General features: G+C 35.4%; 2 protein-coding genes and 1 long non-coding RNA gene across 12 annotated transcripts; 2 read left to right on the plus strand and 1 right to left on the minus strand.

Annotated features, from left to right (window-relative positions):
- Window positions 1-5,290, plus strand: LOC146887945 (uncharacterized). 10 transcript variants are annotated; one of them, XR_014993549.1, is made up of 6 exons: window positions 1-220; window positions 987-1,013; window positions 1,111-1,219; window positions 1,492-1,563; window positions 2,685-2,817; window positions 4,884-5,290. It is a non-coding gene; the product is annotated as an uncharacterized LOC146887945 (long non-coding RNA). The 10 variants fall into 10 exon arrangements; XR_014993550.1 differs by lacking the exon at window positions 4,884-5,290 and adding an exon at window positions 3,134-3,893; XR_014993555.1 differs by lacking the exon at window positions 4,884-5,290 and having other exon boundaries at window positions 946-1,013; window positions 1,106-1,219; window positions 2,685-3,027.
- Window positions 5,291-8,503: 3,213 nt separating this feature from the next.
- On the minus strand, window positions 8,504-9,397 carry LOC114175701 (uncharacterized). Its single transcript, XM_028060486.2, has one exon. It carries the CDS (start codon window positions 9,265-9,267, stop codon window positions 8,893-8,895), a length of 375 nt encoding a protein of 124 aa, XP_027916287.1. The 5' UTR covers window positions 9,268-9,397; the 3' UTR covers window positions 8,504-8,892.
- A 1,555-nt stretch (window positions 9,398-10,952) lies between these two features.
- Window positions 10,953-11,855, plus strand: LOC114175501 (uncharacterized). Its single transcript, XM_028060257.2, has one exon. The coding sequence runs from the start codon at window positions 10,953-10,955 to the stop codon at window positions 11,853-11,855; it is 903 nt and encodes a 300-aa protein (XP_027916058.2).
- Window positions 11,856-22,219: the final 10,364 nt, after the last annotated feature.

Consider the following 22,219-nt stretch of genomic DNA (forward strand, 5'->3'; position numbering starts at 1 on the left):
TTGGGATCCTCATACATTCTATTTCGTCTATTTTTCTCCCTCTCGCCTCATCTTCTCTCACTCTCACAAGCTGCTATCGTTGCAGTCATGTCAAATATGGTTGGAGATCAACCGAGATGGTGATAAAAAAAAAAGTTACGTCAGGGACGAAGGATCCTCTTGATACGCCAACGAGTATAATTGATTGACATATGCTAGTGATGGTTTCACAATTGATGAGGTTCTGCTTTATTTTATTTAATTTATCGTTTGTATATAATTATTGGTTTTCAAGTTTCTTGAAATTGAAGTTAAGTGTTCTGTTTTCAAGATTAGTCTTTGTTAATTACCTGGAATTAAATTCAAAGAAACTCAGGATATATCTTTTCCAGTTATTGTCCTTTTTCAAGATTTTATAAACTCTTCCATTTTTTCTTTACCCTCTCTTCGTTTTATAAACTTCAAATTTTTTTGTTAAAAGGCAAGATCAGCTTCTTGATTTGATCTTGATGGTTCTACTGTTCGGTCTGCACTATTTGCTATCCTTTCCTCTCTCAATTGTACTTTTCTGGTTCCCGATTGCTTGATTTCATAGGATTTTACGATGTTCATACCTAGGTTTATCAACGTAGGAATGTGACATTTTATAAACCGTGCATTCTGTATGATTTTGTAATGTCTTGTCTGCTGAAATACATGTGTCTTAGCATTTATTTTTCTCTGATAAAAGTGATAAAATAGCCCATGCATCGATAGTGTATTCAATCACGAACTACCATATATATAAATTTGATGAATTTTACATTAAAAGGTACATTAATGACTAATTCTAATTGAGAATATAAAGTACACAAGACTTTATACTGATGAATTATAATTGCCAGTTTAAATAAAAGATTTCTTGCATGACCACTAAACTCAATATTATATTAAATGTGATCGCATTTGTTTTGTGAGATGTATTAGGAGTACTCAGAACTGATCTAACCTAACAGTTACTTGAACAGAGGACTTAATCATATGAAATTTGGAAGGTACTTGGACACTCTCCGTTTATTTTGCTTCCATTTCAGCCTTCTTGTTATTATCTGTACATTGTTATACTGTCCTTGTTGTTATTATGCAGTTCAGGTACTGTCAAGTAGTACTAAAATCCTTGAAAACTGGTCCTGCACCAGAAGCAGAACCATGGAAGCAGTTGGTATTATCCCTTGAAGGTAGGATTAGAACGCACCAACAGGTACTCCCTTGTCTTTGACTTTGAGTCTTCATTATTTTAATGATTTTGTTATTTATACTATTAATTAACAATGTGTTGTTGCTGTTGATGCTACTGATGCAGCTCGTAGTTCTGATAACAGAACCTAGCCTTAGTGTTATTGTTAATGCTTAACACATTCTTTTCTATTTAAATTTTAGTAATTTTAAAGTTGATATGATATAAGTTTTTGAATTCTCTATGCTTTAAAATGAGTGTTATGACTGATTGACTTGCTGCACAATGGAAAACAGTTCCAGAGGCTGTTGAAGTTAATGTGTTCTGATGAGGATGGAGATCTAATGATAGATTCTGATGTGAAAAATGTGAGCAAAGTTTTTGTTGTATCAAGCAATGATGTTTGCACATCTTCTTAATCTTGTGATAATAATAATAATAACAATCTTGTCTGAATATGATTATTAGTGATCTTTCAGGCTTTAATCAGTGCAACATCTTCACTTCTTTTCCTAATTTAAATTTTAAATGTTATTTGAATACTATTGTTATATTTATTTCAGCAAACACTCTGTCCCAAAACCATGTCTGACATGTTTTGAGGGAAATTTCTATGTTTGCAACATTAATGAATTTCAATAATCGTCCATGGCTTTGGAAAGTCTGCCCACGAGATATGTTGTGCTTATCTTCTTGGGTGCATGATTGGATTACAATAACGATTATGTCATTCTTGAATGGAAATGAACATTTGATTTCGTATAGATTGAAAATTCGGATTATGCATTTGCAATTTAGTTAATGATTGTTCATCTTGTGTTCACTCTGTAATATTGATTTGGACCATCCAAACTTAATATTATAAATGCATCTAGATGGATTTTGTTATTCGGATTTGAAAATTGAGATGGATTTGCAGTTTGTTTTTTATGTGCAATGTATGTTGGATATTTGTACGAATCCTGTATCTTTGATTTGGACCCTGCAAAATTAATATTTAATGATTGTTTGGAAACATGTCTGGTAGTTTGGCACTGTTGTAAACTTTTGCCTTGATAAAATATGAAAATCCCAACTATTGCATGAAATTTTATTCCTTAATTCGAATGTTTCCACTATTGAAGTATAACTGCAGTGATAGACTTTGTCTACTATGAAACCAAACTGCAATGGAATAGATCTAAATACCCCAATCTGAAATCATGACAGTTGTCCATTTCTTTTGCTTTTTGGTCATTTCACATTTGTTTGATTATCCCGCCTCTGATTCATTTTCTCAAATCACAAATTGGCTACGCTACCCTTTTTTATTCACCTTTTCCATTTTCTCCACTGGTTATCTAGTCTTTCTCCCCTTCCCGGCATATTCTCCTCTTTCAATTTTATTCTCTTCATTTATTCAATCTCGGTGTCTTCTTTCTAGCCACCCTTGTCCTAAGATTTTTCTTCTTTTTTTCCTTTTAATTTTTTATGCGCTCTGTGTTGAAAGGTTGAAAGCATCGTCGGACATGGAAAGGAGAGGGCGATTGAAGATGATTTTGACGATTGAAGGTTGGAAGGTTCAAGCTTTGATCAAAAAATGATTCCTTCATCGAAGGTCTTATTCTTCATCATCATCAAAGGTTTTTCCTTTACATCTTCTTTATCAAATTAGGTTTTCTTGATTTGGTTTTCGTCTTTTCATTTTAAAAGAATTTTTTTTTTCTGTATGTGTGTAATAATGACATCAAATTAATTCTTCTTCTGCTTTGTTCTGAACTATACTCATCTATGCCATTCTTAGTTTTTGGCTTAATTCTTAATTTAGATTCTATGTATTTTTAGTTTTTGGATTGAGTTTCTTCTTCTTTCTTAGTTTTTGGCTTAATTCTTCATTTAGATTCTATGTATTTTTAGTTTTTGGATTGAGTTTCTTCTTCTTCTTCTTTGTTCTGGCAGATACCTATCCTTGACGTTCTTAGTTTTTTATTGGGTTGAGTTTCTTATGGGTTTGTGAACATAAGCATCAAATATATTTGTTGGGTTTTTTTTTTTTGGATTTGTAATGTCACTCTTAATTCAAGTTGGTATAATTTTACTTATTTAATCATCATGTATTTTATGTTTTTTTTCTAAACTTAGGGTTTGCTATATTTTGGTCATAAAAGCTTTGGTTTGTGCTTGGTATGAATTTTGTGGGTGAAAGTTTGAAACTTGTATGCAAGTTGCAAACGAGGTAGCATAGTGCCAAATTATAATTGGAGTTTGTGACATCTTATGCTAGAAAAAAAAATAGGTTATTTTTTATATTTTCCATGTATATTATGGTTTCTAGATTAGTTGTGATTTATGGTATTTTGGTTGTTACATCTTTTCTATTTTTTGCATTGTGTCATTTGGTATTTCTTTCATAAGTTAGGGTTAGTTACCATTGAAGGGTTTAGAGATGAAGAATTGAAATTAATGGGTTAGATGTTCCTTAACATCATTCCTTGAACATTTTGGTTATTTGTGCTTTGTGGTTGTATGTTTAATGAAAGTTTTTCTTTTGTATATAAATTTTGGTTCTTACTTAATGAGTTGTATATTAAAAACCAAAAACAAGTTAGATCATTTTTTATAATGTTTGCTATTTTGTCATTATTTGTTGGGATTCTATTTGAGATTTTGTTAAGTTGTGGCAAGAACCATACATCATTAAACTATTTTTGATTGAGAAATTATTTTATCTATAACAATATATAAAGAAAAGAGATACTATCTTTTGTGTCCATATTTCATATTTTTACTTTTACCCTTAATTATTATTTTAAAAATTAATTATTTTTTAAAAAATTAATTATTTTATAAATAGTTTACCGTTATTCTAACCATCTCTTCTTAATTGTTATTTTAAAAACCTCTTTTGTATGTATATTTTATTTTGCTAACTAACATCTAACAATTATTTTAAAAATTAATTATATATTCTTTATTGATTTTAACTCAAATTTTTATAAAAATTTAAAAATGTGACCGCATGTGTGTTTGCTAATTTGTTTAAGAATCATTTGTTTTTTCATTAAAAAATGTCTTTATTTTTTTTTTCTGATTATCAACTATATGTGTTTTATTATAACTTAATATTCTTGCATTATTTTGCATTTGGATGATTCTAGATTTTTTAAAATAGGTTTATTTTATTTTAAATATATGTCAATCAAATAAATCAAATAGTTACAATGTTGTTGTTACCTTTATTATGACTTTTGTGGTGACATATTAATCAAATTCCTATCATTCAAAGACATAATAATATCCATATTATTAAGTGATATAGCAAGATTGTTATTATTCATATATATATATATATATATATATAATAAAGATTGGTCTTATTTAGGGATATAATCATATTTATATTACTCAAGAATATAATTAGATTTCAATGATTTAGAAATATTTTCGTTACACAATAATGATAATCTACAAAATGTGAAATAATAAGTTTGTGTTCTATACTAAGTTTTAGAGATTGATAACATTTTGTATTTTGGAAACTATTATTATTATTATTATTATTATTATTATTATTATTATGTATTAGATATTGTAATATGTTTACAGGTTGTGTAGGTACAGTGCAGTATGTTGTTCTGTTATTATATTCATAATATTTGGGTAATTTGCTATGTTTATTGATTATTTATGTTTATCATTTTACATGTAGCCAATGGCGGATCTTCAGATCAAGGGATGCCAAAATAAAATGTTAAATATGTTTTTAGTCTATGAATTTTGACGCAAAATTAAAATTCGTCACTATTTGAAATTTTGATACATTCTAGTCTTTAAACTTTAAAAATAAATGGATATAGTCCTTTTACCCAATTACGTTAACTTTTTTTATGTGTCAAACGTGTTTTTCAGTAGATATTCAGACAGTATAAACAACTTAAATGCTAGCATGAAATGCGTCTGTACTTTAAAAGAAATTTAAAGTAATTGGATTAAAAGAACTATATCAATTCATTTCTAACATTTAGAGACCAAACTATATTAAAGTTTCAGCTAAGGACGAATTTTAATTTCATATCAAAACTCAGAAAATAAAAACAAATTTAACACAAGAAATGTATAAAATTTTTAAAAATATCAAATGCATTACAATTTAAAAAATAAAAAAAAATACATATATATATATATATATATATATATATATATATATATATATATATATATATATATATATATATATATATATATATATATATATTACCGCGACATAGAAAAGAAAATGGGGGAGGGGAGGGGAAAGGGCCCTAAACCTATACTAAGATCTGCCCCTTCATATAGCCTACAAGATAGGATAAGATGTTTGTATTTCGAAAACCAATATTACAGGTTGGATATTCTAATGTGTTTATGAATTTTTTAAGTTTTTCGTTTAAATTTGTTTTTTCTAATTATCTTTGAGCAATATAACATTTGTCCTCTACTCTATTTTTTTTTGTTTATTTTTCTTAAATGTTTTTAGATTCTTTGAATTTTTTTGTATAACTTTCAAATTATTAGGTATGTTTAAGCCGAAGGATAAATTTTATCTTTAATTTTAAATAAATGGAGCATAATAAATAAATAAGTAGAGAGCTGCGTATTACTTTTCGTACAATGGAATGTATTATAAGTTACAAAAATGAATCCTTAATTCTATTCTTGCACTAGTGGCTGACTTGAAAAAAAAAAGGTCAAATCAGATAGGCAAATAAGTGGGGCACAAAGAACAAATAAGTGGGGAGGTGCATATTACTTTGCACCATTTTTTAAAATTTATTGATCAACCTTTTTTTTTATGATCCAAAGGGATGCACTTCTTATGTACACAAATTTTATTATAAGTTATAAAAATCAATCTTTATTACTTGCTGGCTTGAGAAAAAAAAGGTCAGACCAGATAGTCAAATAAGTGGGGAGCTGCGTATTACTTTTTGTACAATTTTTTAAAATTTATTACTCAATCTTTTCTTATTATTCAATGGGACCACTGGGATGTACTTTTTATGTAACATGAATTTGATTATAAGATATAAGAATCAATCTTTATAGTTTGCACTAGCTGGTTGGCTTGAAATAAAAAATAGACCAAACTAGATAGGAAAAAGAGTAATTAAATATAGTAATTGGACTTTTAAATAGATTCCCCCTATGAGGTGATTTTTTTATTTCATATTTCTTCTTATTTTATTCTTATTTCTTTTTAATACTGACTCGCTCTTTATTTTTTTCAGTTATTAATTCTAGTTATTTGATTTATATACTTTTTTTTGATAGTAAATAAATGAGATAGAATATTCAAAATGGAATATTTCTATTATTTGATTTAATAAGTGGGTCATAATAGACAAATAAGTGGGAAGCTGAGTATTACTTCTCGTAAAAAATTTTAAAATTTACTAATAAATCTTGTAGGTCAAACTAGATACGCAAATAAGTGTGGTGGCACAAAGAACAAATACTTAATATTACTTTTCGTTTTTTAAAATTTATTAATCAATGTTTTTTTCATCCAATGGGATGTTCCTCTTATGTACTCTGAATTTATTATAAATTAAAAAAATCAATCCTGATTGCTTGCACTAGGTGGTTGGCTTGAAAAAAAAGAATTTTTCGTATTATTTTTCGTACAATTTTTTAGAATTTACTAATCAATATTTTTTTCTATCCAAATGGATGTACGTCTTATGTACCCGATTTTGATTATAAGTTACAAAAACTAACCCTTATTGCTTGTAGTAGATGGCTGACTTTAATAAAAAAATAGGTAAAACTAGTTAGACAAATAAGTGGGACACAAAGAACAAATATGTGAAAAACAAATATGTGGAGAGCGGTTAAAAAATAATCCTTATGGGAGAGCGGTTAAAAAACAATCCTTATGGCTTGCACTAGGTGGCTAGTTTGAATAAAAAAATAGGCCAAACTAGATAGACAAATAAGTGAGGCATAATAAACAAATAAGTGGGAAACTACATATTATTTTTAGTAAAATTTATTAAAATTTGCTAATCAATCTTTTTGTATCATCCAATGGAATGTACGCCTTATGTACCCCGAATTTGATTATAAGTTAAAAAAATCAAATCTGATTGTTTGCACTAGGTGGCTGGCTTGAAAAATAAAATAGGCCAAACTAGACAGACAAATGCACAAAGAACAAATAATTGGGGAACTGCGTATTACTTTTCGTACAATGTTTTAAAATTTCGTACAATGTTTTAAAATTTACTAATCAATCTTTTTTATAATCCAATGGGATGTACCTCTTATGTACCCCGATTTTGATTATAAGTTACAAAAACTAACCCTTATTGCTTGTAGTAGGTGGCTAACTTTAATAAAAAAATAGGTAAAACCAGTTAGGCAAATAAGTGGGGCACAAAGAACAAATATGTGGAGAGCGTTAAAAAAAACAATCCTTATGGCTTGCACTAGGTGGCTAGTTTGAATAAAAAAATAGACCAAACTAGATAGGCAAATAAGTGAGGCATAATAAACAAATAAGTGGGAAGCTACATATTATTTTTAGTAAAATTTATTAAAATTTGCTAATCAATCTTTTTTTATCCTCCAATGGGATGTACGCCTTATGTACCCCGAATTTGATTATAAGTTAAAAAAATCAAATCTGATTGTTTGCACTAGGTGGCTGGCTTGAAAAATAAAATAGGCCAAACCAGATAGACAAATGCACAAAGAACAAATAATTGGAGAACTGCGTATTACTTTTCGTACAATGTTTTAAAATTTACTAATCAATCTTTTTTATAATCCAATGGGATATAGCTCTTGTTTACTCCAAATTCGATTATAAGTTACAAAAATCAATCCTTATTTGCACTAGATTGCTAGCTTGTAAAAAAAAAAGGCCAAATCAGATAAGCAAAAAGGTAGGACACAAAAACAAATAATTGGGTAGGTGTCTACTACTTTTTGTACAATTTTTTTATCATCTAATGGGATGTACGTCTTATGTATTCTAGATTTGATTATAAGTTACAAAAATCAACCCCTATTAATTGCACCTCTATTGATTATAAGAATTAGAATCAATTTATTATTAAATATAATAAATTATAATTGAATTTCAAAAATAATTAATAAAAATTTCAATTTAAAAAAAAATTAGTATAATTTTTATAAAAGATATTAAATTTGGTGTCAATTTTAAAGGGAAATTTTGATTTATTTTAACAAGAATTTGGACTAAATTGAACAAAATAACGAATATAGAAACTAAATTGAACACAAAAAATAACATAACCACATACTGACACGAGGCATTAATATGATTTGACACGTGGCACAATTGTGATTTGACGGCACAATTATGATTTGACATGTGGCCAATTTTTATAAAATTTAAAAATTTAAAAAAATTCAAAAATTTAAAAAATTTAAAAATTTAAAAATTTTTAAAAAATTAAAAAAAAACTAGGAGCTGACACGTGACATGTACTGTTCAAAAATATTATTTATCTAAACACCGTTAATAAAAATGACTAAATTGACTAAAATTTGACGAAAATGAGAATCTAATTGAATACAAAACTGAAATGATGACCAAATTAAATAAAAACAGTAAAAATAGAGATCAAATACATATTTAAGCCTAACTGAAATCACTAAAACATAGTATGCTTTCTACGTTAATGTACAGCTCATAAGTAACAGTGTTAGGATTAAACATCCTGAGCGTAGAAGTCAATAATGTCGTTCAAATTAAGGTTGAAGAAAGAAGAGAAATCATTATACATGAGCCAGAGCATGTGCTCGAACAAAATCGCATCAACATCGACCAAGACCACTCTATTACGTTTATGATGGAGATGATGATTATCCTTGTCCTTTGGATCTTTTCCCATCTTCCTCTTCGACGTGTCCATCAACACCCGAAAGGGGTTCTCCTCTAATATGAAAGGCTCCACAAGGAACACCCTTTTCTCTTTTCCGACCACCACGGTTATAGGGTTTTCAGATTCTTTCTCCTTGCTTAGGTGCTGATATCTCATGGAGCGTCTTCGGATCAACGATAATGGCAACACTAAGCAATTCATAGAATTATTGAATTTTGAAGTGTATGAGTGAGAAAATTCATGTACTTGCTATATATACAAACACGCAAAGTGGTGGTTGATGCTAGAAAGTGTCCTACATAGGATCTCTAATACTCACGGATAACTAACGGGTAACAAATGGTTATCCGCAGATAATAAATTCGAGTATTTTTTATATCCGTATTAATAGATGAGTATGAGTATAATAGTATCTGTATCTTATATCCGTAGATACCATATATATTATATTTTAGTTTAAATTAAAAAAAACATGATTAAAACATTAATACATTAAAATTGAATGAGTTATTTTTTATCAATTAATTTTAAAAAAATTTTACTTTTTTTAAAATATCTCATTAAATATTAAATTTTTTTTTAAATAGTTACAAATATTTGTAAATATTAAAAAAATATGATATCCAATCTCACAAATATAACTATTGAGTACGAAACAAAAAATTATCCAAAGAATAATAAGAAAAAATCACTGCCCGCGCGAAAATTTGATTAGGATAATAGTTTGGTGGTGAATGAGAACGATTTTAGACCGTCAATAAATTAAAATTTATTTATTTATTTATCTGTGGTAAAACTAATGATGAAGATGATGATGTGTGCGCGCGTGGGTTTTTTATTGATGGTAAAACGTAATACGTCACCGTCTTGTCTGGTGGCGCCGAGTGGTTGAGGTGTGACTTTCGGGAGTGGCGCGTGGTGGTATTACTTTGGTGACTTAGTCGATTGGATAGGGTCCAATTGAACACGCAAGTTTGAACGTCTGATGCAGGAGAGAGGATGGTTTTAAACGAAGGGTGTAATAAGGGCAATCCATAAATGACATGAACAACGAAATTCACCTTTCAAATTTTGAAAACTTACAAACACAAAGGATGCATAGAGTTAGATGGATATTAAGACTTGTACCCCTGCTGAGCTGATCTTTACTCGGTCTACGCAACCGAACTTAACGCAACGTATGTCAGCTAGGAGGTTCACTTTTGACCAGTCTGCCACGTCGAGAAACCGAAACGCTCGGGATTCTCGGGTGAGCTGACCACTATATCCTAAATCCTCGGTAACTTACTCCCTCGATGTTCAGGGGTAACTGGACCACGACAAGGGACGACGAGGAGATAAAAGGGGAGGAAGGGCCCCGAGAAAAGACAAGAAATAGGGGGGAGGGAAAAACAAATTCTGTTCTAAGAGAAGATTCGAGGCTACTCGATAAGGTCTTCTCGCTCATCCGAGAACAGATTGGCGCCCACCGTGGGGCCCTGGTAAAACAGATTCCCAGGCCCTATTCCTTACGCATCCATCATGGTGAGAAATCCGAATGCCAGTGAAAATCCCCCAAACCATTCACCACCCAACAATGCATCACCTCCTACCGTAGCAGAGCTTTTACAGCAGATCAATGAATTAAGGCGTGAAAACGAACGAATCCGACAACGAGCAGATGAAGCGCACAATCGGGCCAATGAGGTTCAAGAGGAGCATGCCACAGCCCGTCAAGCGGCTAGGATGTCAGACGCAGAATAGAAGACACCTTACGCGAACAAGATACCGTACAGCGGTCCAACGGAGATCTTTTACGCCGCCTCCAGGTCTGAGAGGATTGGATACGAGGTCGACGTCTATCCGAAATAACGGACGACGAAAGTCATCCTTTCTCCCCTGCCATTATGTCTGAACAGGTCCCACATCAATACATCATGCCCAAGTTACCCCCATACACAGGCACCTCAGATCCAGAAGCACACTTGAAGGCTTTTAGAGCCCAGATTCTTATCTCCGGAGGAAGCGATGCGATAAAATGCAAAGTCTTCGTAGGCACACTAGCCCATGGAGCACTCAAGTGGTTCGGAGGGATCCAAAAGGGTACCATCACATCCTTTCCAGTTTTCACGCGATTATTCATCGAGCGGTTCGCGGCAAACAGAGCAAAACCGCCACGGATCACATACCTTTTTGACATAAGACAAGGATCGAACGAGCCCCTTCGAGAATATATAAACCGCTTTTGTGACGCCAGCACTAGCATCTCTAATTCAGACGAAGAAATTCTGGTAGACGCTTTCCTTAAGGGACTGCGCGCCAACTCCTTCAGTGATTCTCTAGTCAGAAACCTGGCTATCTCGCTAGCTGAAATTAGAGTCAGGGCATCTATCCACATAGAGGCCGATGACGTGATGCGCCACAAGCGACGCCAGGAACGTAGGTCGGAGGGAGATGCAAAGACAAAAGCTCCTCGAAAAAGGTACGACGATGCCGACAAGGCCAGACAACCAGACTGGAGGTATGCACCTTACATCGCCCAAACTTCCATTATCAATCGGACAGGGCGAAGTAGCGGCAACTTTCGTCCCCAGCTACAACTTAAATCTACCAAAATCGATGTTCTAAAAGATGTCGATGTTAATGTACATCTCCGCTTTCCCGAGCCGACCACAAGAACGTTGGGCCGCGATCAAAAGACCTGGTGCGAATTTCACCAAGCCTGGGGCCACGACACAGAACGTTGCTTTACATTGACAGAACAACTATTACGATTAAAAGATAAGGGATACCTCGATAAACACCTTTGAGCCCCTCAAAAAAACAAAGCAGCGCCCCAAACTCAAACTCCTCAAAAAATCCCTGTGTTGGGCGATTTGTTGACGATCGTAGGAGGATTTTCTGGAGGTGGCACCACATCAGCAAGCAGAAAACGATATTGTAGAAGCATAATGACGACGGGTATAATGCTCGCTCGAACCCCGACGCCCGAAATCACGTTCTCTAATGCCGACCGATCAGACATCGTTCCCCACGAAGATGACCCTGTGGTTATATCCATGATCGCAATGGGAAGAAGGGTCCATCGCGTCCTGGAATACCAGGGCAGCTCAGCCGACGTTATGTTCTGGTCAGCCTTCAGTATACCTTTGAATCAACAAAGACCGTTTGATGGTGTGCTGGTAGGTTTTTCTGGCGATCCTGTAGAAGTAAGGGGATACGTTGATCTACGCACCACGTTCGCTGCTGGCGAGGATGAGGATGCTTCAAAAACCATCACCATACGCTTCATAGTCGTCCAATCACCTTTCATCTTACAACGTCTTATTGGGGCGGCCATCACTTAATCGACTCGAAGCTGTCATTTTCACCAGCCATCTCAAAGTCAAGTTCCCGACTACCGAGGGGAAAATCGTCACCCTAAAGGTCGACCAAGCCACCGCCAGGAAATGTTACGAGAATAGTCTCAAGATGCGGCGATCCACCTACACTATCGCCATTTCCTTCGAAGGATTACTTCCCATTACCGAATCGCAAGGATCCTAGAAGGAACGCAGACCCCAACCAATGGGGGGAACCAAGTAAGTTGAAATTAGCAAGGGGCATTTCGTCAAGATCGGAGATGACTTAGACGCTGACACCGAACAGAAACTCCTGGGCATCATCCGAGGCAATTCAGCCTCCTTCGCTTGGCAACCTAGCGACATGGTCGGGATAGACCCGGATTTTATGAGCCACAAGTTAAACGTGAATCTCTCGGCAAAACCTAAGATGCAGCGTAGAAGAAAGATGTCGCCAGAAAAACTTGAAGCCGTCCGAGCAGAAATCGCGAAGCTCCTGTCAGCAGGTCACATACGCGACCGAGGCATGCTTAGCTTTTTAGACGCATACTCTGGCTATACCAAATAGCGATGCACCCAGCAGATGAGGACAAAACGACATTCATGGGTGAGGCCTCCAATTATTGTTATAAGGTAATGCCCTTCGGTTTGAAAAATGTTGGGACCACTTATCAAAGGCTCATGGACAAAATATTGAGCCCATTGATCGAACGCAATGTTCAGGTATATGTAGATGATATGGTCGTCACCTCCACTCAACCAACCGACCATTCCACCGACCTATCTGAGCTCTTTAACACCATCAACAAATACGGTCTGAAGCTCAATCCAAACAAGTGTGTATTTGGTGTGAGAGCATGAAAGTTTCTCGGATTCTTGCTGAACAGAAAGAGGGATTGAGGCAAACCCAGATAAATGCGCAGCTATCATAAACATGAGGAGTCCTCGTAATATTAAGGAGGTCCAAGGGCTCATGAGACGCATGGCTTCTTTGTCACGATTCTTACCCCGAGGAGGAGATCGAGGTCACCCATATTTTCATTGTCTACGAAAAAATATGGGTTTCCAGTGGGACGATAAATGTGAAGAAGCTTTCCAAGAGCTGAAGGCCTACCTAGCCTCCCCGCCGGTTCTGCGCTGACCTATACAGGGAATCCCTTTAAATTTATACTTCACCATAACTGACCTGGCAGTCAGTACGGTGCTTGTTCAGCAACAAGAAAACGAACAAAGGCTGATATACTTCACCAGCAAAACATTTAGAGGGGCAGAGGTACGGTACCAAGGAATTGAAAAATCTGCCTTAGCGATTGTGTTTTCGTCGCAAAGGTTACGTCATTATTTCCAGGCCCACTCTATTATTATCATGACCGACCAGCTGTTAAAACAGATACTACAAAAGCCTGACGTTTCCGGGCGCCTGGTGAAATGGGCAATCGAGCTCTCCTAGTACAACATCAGCTACGAACCTCGAGGTCCCATTAAAGCTCAGATACTCGTCGACTTTGTAGCCGAGCTCACGTCGACGACCGAGCAAATAGATCCCCTGGAATCCATATGTATGTGGACTCTTTCAGTTGACGGTGCGTCTAGCACAAAGGGCAGTGAAGGAGGAGTCATCCTAGAGGACCTAGAAGGTAACATGATAGAACAAGCATTGAAGTTTGCTTTCCGAACTAGTAACAATCAGGCTGAATACGAAACCCTCATCGCCAGAATGCTCTTAGCCAAGGAACTCGGGGTATCACAATTATTAGCAAAGACCGATTCCAGACTCATCACAGGTCAGGTATCTGGGGAGTACCAAGTACGGGACCCTCAATTGGCATGCTACCTGAAGTTCGTACATCATTTAACCTCGTCCTTCTCATCTTTCAAACTCATACACGTTTCTCGAGAGCAAAATAGTCACGCCGACCTTTTGGCGAAACTAGCAAGTAATTCTCGACCTGGACATCATAAGTCGATGATACGGGAAACTCTGATCGCCCCACGAGTAACCTCGAATGAACCCGCTGTTGACACTACAGCTCACATAAATTCTATCGAAACGGCCTCAACCAAAGCATCATCATCCTGGACGACGCCCTACATCACATATTTAGCTGACAGACAACTCCCCTGAGACCCAGAGGAAGCAAGCATCATCAAGAAAACTGCTGCAAGATACACCCTCATAGATGGACGATTATTCAGATTCGTTTTTTCGCGACCTCTGCTTGCTTGCGTTGACAAAAAAGACTATACACGAATCATGTCCGACCTTCACGAGGGTATCTGCGGCAGTCATATCGGAGGTCGTGCATTAAGCACAAAAGTAATCCGAGCATGCTACTTTTGGCCCACACTCCAAAGAGACTGTCTAGAACATACAAAAAAATGCAACCAGTGCCAGATACACTCAGATTGGCACCATGTCGCACTCGAGCAATTACATTCAATCTCATCTCCTTGGTCGTTCCATACTTGGGGAATCGATGTCCTCGGACCATTCCCTATGGCACGACGACAAGTAAAGTTTTTAGTAGTAGCGATTGAGTATTTAACTAAGTGGATAGAAGCCGAAGCGATGGCGCATATCTCGGCGCTTCGGATCAAAAAATTTGTGTGGCAAAATATCATATGTCGTTTTGGAGTACCGCGGCGACTGGTGTCCGACAATGGAACCCAATTCAACAGCACATTACTCCGTGAGGCATGTAGAGAATGGGGAATCCAACAATCCTTCTCCTCTGTGGAACATCCGCAAACCAATGGACAAGCGAAAGCTGCTAACAAAATTATCTTAAGGGTCATCCGAAGGAAAGTATGTTCTTCCAAAAATAATTGGCCGGAATTATTGCCCGGTATACTGTTATCCTATCACACCACACCTCAAACCACAACTCGAAAGTCTCCATTTTGTCTGGTTTATGGAACAGATGCGATGTTGCCCATAAAAATCTCCCAACCTAGCTGGAGAGTACAAGTTTTCAATGCAGCTTCATCGGATAAAGGCCTCCAAATCAATCATGACAAGTTAGAAGAGGTTCGCGATCAAGCACAGATCAGCAGCGAGGCGGCGAAAAGAAAGATTGAAGCCCGATATAAAACGAAGATCAAACCTCGGGCATTTCTACAGGGTGACTTGGTGCTCTTAAAAGCTCACCCACTACAACTCGAGCATAAGCTTTCCCCAAAATGGACAGGACCGTTCATGATCGAGCAAGCCCTCGGAAAGGGCGCTTATCATCTCGAAACTTTGGATGGAGCCTGTATACCGCGCACATGGAACGCTAGGAATTTAAATTTCTTTTTTAGTTAAACTCAGTTCCTAAATTCTATATTCGACAAAATCCCTTAAGCTCGACTCGGGTTCGGATTTAAATTCGTATTCGACAAAATCCCCTAAGCTCGGCTCGGGGTCGGACTTAAATCCGTATTCGACAAAATCCCCTAAGCTCGGCTCGGGGTCGGACTTAAATTCGTATTCGACAAAATCCCCTAAGCTCGGCTCAGGACCGGATCCTCGCTTATATTCAAACTCTCGTTTGGTCCGACTCGACGGATCCACACTCGCATTTTTTTTCGAATTAAGTTAAGCTCAGTTTCAATCCACACTGAGGGTTAGTAAGCTCGACATTAAAATTATCAAGACTGAGGGTTACCAACCTAGCTCAACAATGGAGTTCGATATCAAAATCATCAAAACTGAGGGTTACCAACCTAGCTCAACAATGGAGCTCGACATCAAAATCGTCAAAACTGAGGGTTACCAACCTGGCTCAACAATGGAATTCTCAAAACAGGTATGATAATACTTTAAAAAGTGTATTTTCCTAGCTATGTGGTGAAATATAACAATATTAGGAACGTCGTCAACAAAAGTTTACAAAATATTAGATAGAAAAGCCTGTTCTAAGATTTACTCCTCCACCAAACGACCATCATGGATGATCTTTCTAGCATCAGCCGCCGAGACATCCGCTGTAGGACACAACAGCCGTACCTGCTCCAGTGCAGCTTCAAAACCTACTCCGTAAGTAGAGGCAACTTTGTTCGCCAGTTTTTCCTCCAGGGCAAGCCAAGACTTCTCCTTCTCGGCAAATTCTTCCTTCACTTTCTGCAACTCGGCCACTAGCTGAGTTATCCTCTCCCCCCGCTCTTTCAACTTTGCCTTAAGTCCCTGCAAGCCATCTATTTCGCTAGAAAGTCGAGCCACCTCCTCCTTCGCCGCACTCAGCTGTGCTTTAGTCAGGGCTAATTCCGCAGCACGATCTTTCTCCATGACGCTCGCACGGCTTAACTTGTCACACAGAGCAACCACCGAAACCTCAGTCTTATGGAGGAACCCGTCTATGTCTTCTTGAATTACGTCGACCTCTTGATTCAAAAGACAGTGCAGATCGCCATCAAAGCTATAACATACGCTTTATGTGCTCGGCTATGCGCTCTATGGTTGAATTGAGAATCCCAAAAGCTATAACATACGCTACTCGATCCCTCCTGCAGTGGCGGACCTTTTGAGGACAAAGTATGCTCGGACCGAGCAGAGATTCCAGCAATCTCACCTACTACCACCTCTGGTCGGTCCAGGGGGCGTCGTCTCTTAAGGCTGGGGCCGGATTGAGTAACCTCTTCGTCGGATACCACTGTCACGCCTTCCTGAGTAAGAGGAATCGCCTGAGCAAGAGAAGTTTGAGAAGAACTTCTCAGAGCCTTGAATCGCTTGGCTAGATCCTGTTTCGACATCCCCATTCTGGATTCTGCAAAAAAGCCACAAACCACGTCAAAATAAATTCAAATCGATACAGAGGAATATCTCGCAAACATATACTGATGTAATGCTTCAGACTAGTCGGTTGAAACTCTAACTTCAGAAGCTGCTTGGTGTCAAAAATAGCCTTTAACTGCTCCAACATGAGGCAATACTCCTTTTCTGCCGATGAAAGATCGGATAATTGTCGAGCACTTGTGTTATTGGGATTCTGTGTCCAATAAAGCGGGAAGCCCTCCAATAAATCCGCCTTGTGTGGAAGAGCTCTTATCTTCAGAAAACCACCTTTAAACCCTTTGTATGACGATTGAAATAAAGTCAGCAAACCTCTACCCCCAGCACTACTCAAAGACGACCACATATGCTTATGTGGTTTCTTCATCTCAAAGAAATATAAAAAGACATTAGACGTAGGAACCACGCCAAAATGCGTGCACAACACGTAAAACGCCCGGACAAAAGCCCAACTATTGGGGTGAAGTTGAGTTGGAGCAACATTCAACATTGTTAACAATTCCTTTTCAAAAGAACTCAAGGGCAAACGCAACCCCACCTTCGAAAACAAGGTCGAATAGAAAAAGCAAAAGGGGCTGAAGGGTCAGTAGAAGCATTGGCGCATACGGGCTCATCCAACTCACATCAAGCCACCAAGACGTCCTGCTCGTTACTCTGACATAATTGCTGGCCTCGGCGATACCGAGTTATAAAGTGATCCGAGGTGAAGCACGTACATTCTCGTCGAAGAGCCAGGGGCGCCCATGGATAGAAGTCGTCATAGGAAGTGGTCATCGCTCCAATCAAATCTCGCCAAACACTCGAAGCCAAAGAAATCTTACCCTACCCAATATCGCAGTTAAAGACCAGTGTCAAGAGAGCATTTCCCTCTCATCAACAACGACGAAAAAGAAAACTGCAAAACCACCAAAACAGAAAAAATCGCTAAAACCCATCATCGCTGGAGAAACCTAAAACAGAAATACGAGCACTACGAACCTCCAACGAAACTACCCTTCCCCCAAAGGAAAACCCTAGTCAAAACAGCATTCCCAAAAGCAAAACCTAGTCGAAGCCACACTACCACAATACTCAGTCGAAGTCTCTAACGATTCTCACATCATGATAGAACGAAAGGTGAAAGGGATGAAAGAGCATACTTGATCGAAGTCGCTTCACCAAAGTGGAAGAAGTGAGAGAATGCAACAAAAATGAAACTTGGGGCAGATGAAAAATCACCAACGATGAAAATGGGGAGAGAGCATTTGAAAATTTCTTATACAGAGTCATAAATGTGGACAAGACAAAGCGGCGGTTACAGGCTGCAAAAATACAACCTCCATCAGACATAGGACACGTGGCATCTTGTCAGTCAATCGCAGTCAAAATTTTGAAAACCACGCGCCAGGGAAGTTGTAACAACTCTCTCATCCACAACAGTTGGGATTCAAGGTCTGAGGGTTAATGTACCCCTGGCTGAGCCGGTCTTTACTCGGTCTACGCAACCGAACTTAACGCAACGTATGTCAGCTAGGAGGTTCACTTTTGACCAGTCTGCCACGTCGAGAAACCAAAACGCTCGGGATTTTCGGGTGAGCTGACCACTATATCCTAGATCCTCGGTAACTTACCCCCACGATGTTCAGGGGTAACTGGACCACGACAAGGGATGACGAGGAGATAAAAGGGGAGGAAGGGCCCCGAGAAAAGACAAGAAACAGGGGGGAGGGAAAAATAGATTATGTTCTAAGAGAAGATTCGAGGCTACTCGATAAGGTCTTCTCGCTCATCCGAGAACAAGACTCAACTTAGAGATTGTTCGAGTGTAAACCTGAATTATCAACTCTAAATAAAAATTAATGTTAAGAAATATAACTAGTCTGTAGACGAGTACAAAAAATTAAGAATATTAGAGTTTAAATATTAAGATTGAAGTCCATTTAGAACAGAAAATACTATTCGCAATAACAATACTCCTAAACAATAAAATAGAAGAAAACTGTTTTTAACCTTATAAATAAATCTTTAGATTATCAGTTAAAGACAGATAGACATTCAATGTATCTAACCTTGGATGTTTATAGTCTAATTCTCTTTTTAGATTTAACAGGATTAATATCTTATAAATCAAAATATTAAAATCTAATATTTTAAGATTTCTATTTTTTTTCTGTACCAAATTATTTGTGTTATTAAAGTATTTGACATTACAAATCTTTCCTCACCACAATTTAATAATATAAAATCCACTTTCTGTCTTTTTTAAATAAAAAAAAAATTCAATTGCCTAAGTTCTTTGTTTTGAACTACCTTTTCATTCTCTTAATTCTAGTTTCTTTATCCCTCCCAACTCAACCTTGGTTTCCTCTCATCTATTTGTGAAATAGAGACTACATTTGGGTTTGTGGCAGAGTTTTCTTCAAATTTACTCGATCAATTTATTCCTCCATATAAGTTAAAAATTCAACATTCTTCTTTTTTAGTTTGGAGGCGTTTGTTTCTACTTGAATTCTAATTAGAGTCTCATGCTTCTTTGTAATTTCTTCGTTTTGTCTTATGTAGGTTGTTTTGGGATTTTGGTGCTCAAAATAGTCTTTGGGGTTTTGTTGTTTCAATCTTTGTCTACGTTCGAGGTGAAGAAAGCTATTTCTTATGATGTAAGTAAATTTTTCTTGCATGTTATAATTTGATATATTGAATAGTTTGAATTATTGTGTTTTGATGTGTTGAATTGATGAGTACATGTGAAATTTTAGTGGTTTGTGGTTCTGAATTTTGGATGCTGAGAACAGATGAAAATCTATTATTTTAACTCAAGCGAGAATCCTATCGCTCAAGCGAGAGAAATCTAGCTCAAGCAAAAATAGTTAGAATTTCACTTTGTTCTCTATTTGAATTTTAGCTTAAATGAGAATCTTTAACTTAGCGAGAATCTTTAGGCGAGAGAGCCACTGTTTTGTTTCTATTTAATTTTAACTCAAGCAAGAATCTTTAGCTTAAGCGAGAGTCCTTGTCGCTTAAGGGATAGTCTCTAGCTCAAATGAGAGTCCCTGTCACTCAAGCGAGAATTTCTAACTTAAGCGAGAATGCTTTAGAGATTTAGTTCCTTATTTTTAACCTATGATTGACTGAATTAATTTTAAAAATATGATGTATGAAGCTATGCATGAATGATGTTGACATTTTGAGACTTGACTTGATATGTCATTGTAAAATATGTGATTGTTTGATATTTGGAATTCAATATGGAATTATTGATATGTTAATATGAAAATGTGATTAAGGATGTATATGATTGTTAAAGTATTATTGTGATGATAATGAGTTGTTAATATATATATATATATATATATATATATATATATATATATATGAGCATTGTATGTGTTTAACATAATTTTGTGGGTCATGGGGAGATTTTATGGTGGTGTTATTTTAGTGTATGCTTTGGACTATGGATTCAAGTAAGGTGACATCCTGAAACTCTAATTATCATTCACATTCAAATAGAGTAAAATAGTTCATGTGGTGAGAGTAATAGGAGGTTCTAGTCTAAGGCGGGATAATTACCTTAGATGATCATGGATTAACATTGTATGTGGTAGGGTGAAACCCATTGACAATGGCTCTACAGAGCAGTAGAGGTCACCACAAGTGCAAGTCTCTAGTGATTTCGATTCCAAATGCATATATCCGGATAATTGAGTTTAGTGTCAATTGTATGTGTGCAGTTATGTGACTTATTTGTAGTTGCCCATGTATGACTTATAATTGATATGATTTAAATGGTCTTAGGATAACTCTTTTGTATACTAGTTTACCTTTGCACTTTGTAGTCTATGTTGTATTCTTCTTTTACCATGATCACCATTTTGGTAGGAGTGGGGGAAGATGCAGGTTTAGAGACACCTCTGAAGTATGAGAAATTCGTAGTTAAAGTTGTGAGATTGCGACGAAGGTATGAGTGTTTAGTACATTTGATATAGGGATACCTTTAAAGGGTTGGTGTTTTTGTATAAATGATATATTTTTATAATCTGAATTTTTAAAGAATTATATTAATATATTTTTTATTCTGTTAATCTATCTTTTTAATATTATTATGAAATATCTTATTTTATTAAAATGAGATATTACGAATATCGTACTTATTTTTTTTAAAATAAATATTATTTCTATATTCCTTGTGAGAAAATTACTCTAAAACATAATTAAATTCTTAGTAATTTAGTTTTATTTTCTGTTATTGTTTTAAAAATGTTTTGCGTTCAAATTTGAGTTATCACTTTTAATAAATGTCATCAAAGGTAGTTTGGGAATTGTACTTTTTTAATGGAATTAACAAAATTAAATTAATTTAACTAACTTTCCTGTAATTAATTAGTATAAATTAAGTATTTTTATTTATACATATGTCAGAAGATAATAATAGATAAATAAAAGATGTAACTCCTTTAGGCAATGTTCGTTTGAACAGATAGTAACAAAGCACGGATCTACAAAGATGGATGAAAAAAAATTTCCATGTTCTTATTAAATGATTCAAGCGGAACAACAGAGATGAATTTGCAGGATTCTTGATAAAATCCATCCACTCATATTTGAGTGGATTTGAAGAAATATAAACTCATTTTACTTTTATGTCCTTTTTATATTATATATAATTAATAATATATGCAGTAACTAATAATATATTTGTGAATAATAATATGTATAATAATTTTTATAATTAATTAATAATAATAAAAATATATATAAATATTTATAATAATTAATGATAATTACTATATTGTTAAATTTTAATATTTTTAAGTCATTTAATAATTATTTTATTTTATTTTTATCTTCAAGGATATTTTAGTAATTTTCAAATTTTTATCTATTAAAACTTTTTTTTAATCTATTACATCAATCAAATCACTCACTAACTTTTTTAAAATTCATTTCCAAATTCACTTTTTTTATTCTCTAAATCCACTCAAAAAAACACACATATTCATCTACTCAAATCAACACAAATTCATCTTCACACTCTCTCTTAAATCTATCCTACCAAGTGAACAAAGCCTTAATATTGTTTACT

Source organism: Vigna unguiculata, chromosome 3 (assembly GCF_037176805.1).
Source record: "Vigna unguiculata cultivar grain cowpea cultivar isolate G323 ecotype 2 chromosome 3, ASM3717680v1, whole genome shotgun sequence".
Classification (NCBI taxonomy): domain Eukaryota; kingdom Viridiplantae; phylum Streptophyta; class Magnoliopsida; order Fabales; family Fabaceae; genus Vigna; species Vigna unguiculata.

Coding starts and splice junctions, on each gene's coding strand:
- LOC114175701 (XM_028060486.2), bottom strand. CDS start 9,267: ATGAATTGCTTAGTGTTGCCATTATCGTTGATCCGAAGACGCTCCATG.
- LOC114175501 (XM_028060257.2), top strand. CDS start 10,953: ATGTCTGAACAGGTCCCACATCAATACATCATGCCCAAGTTACCCCCA.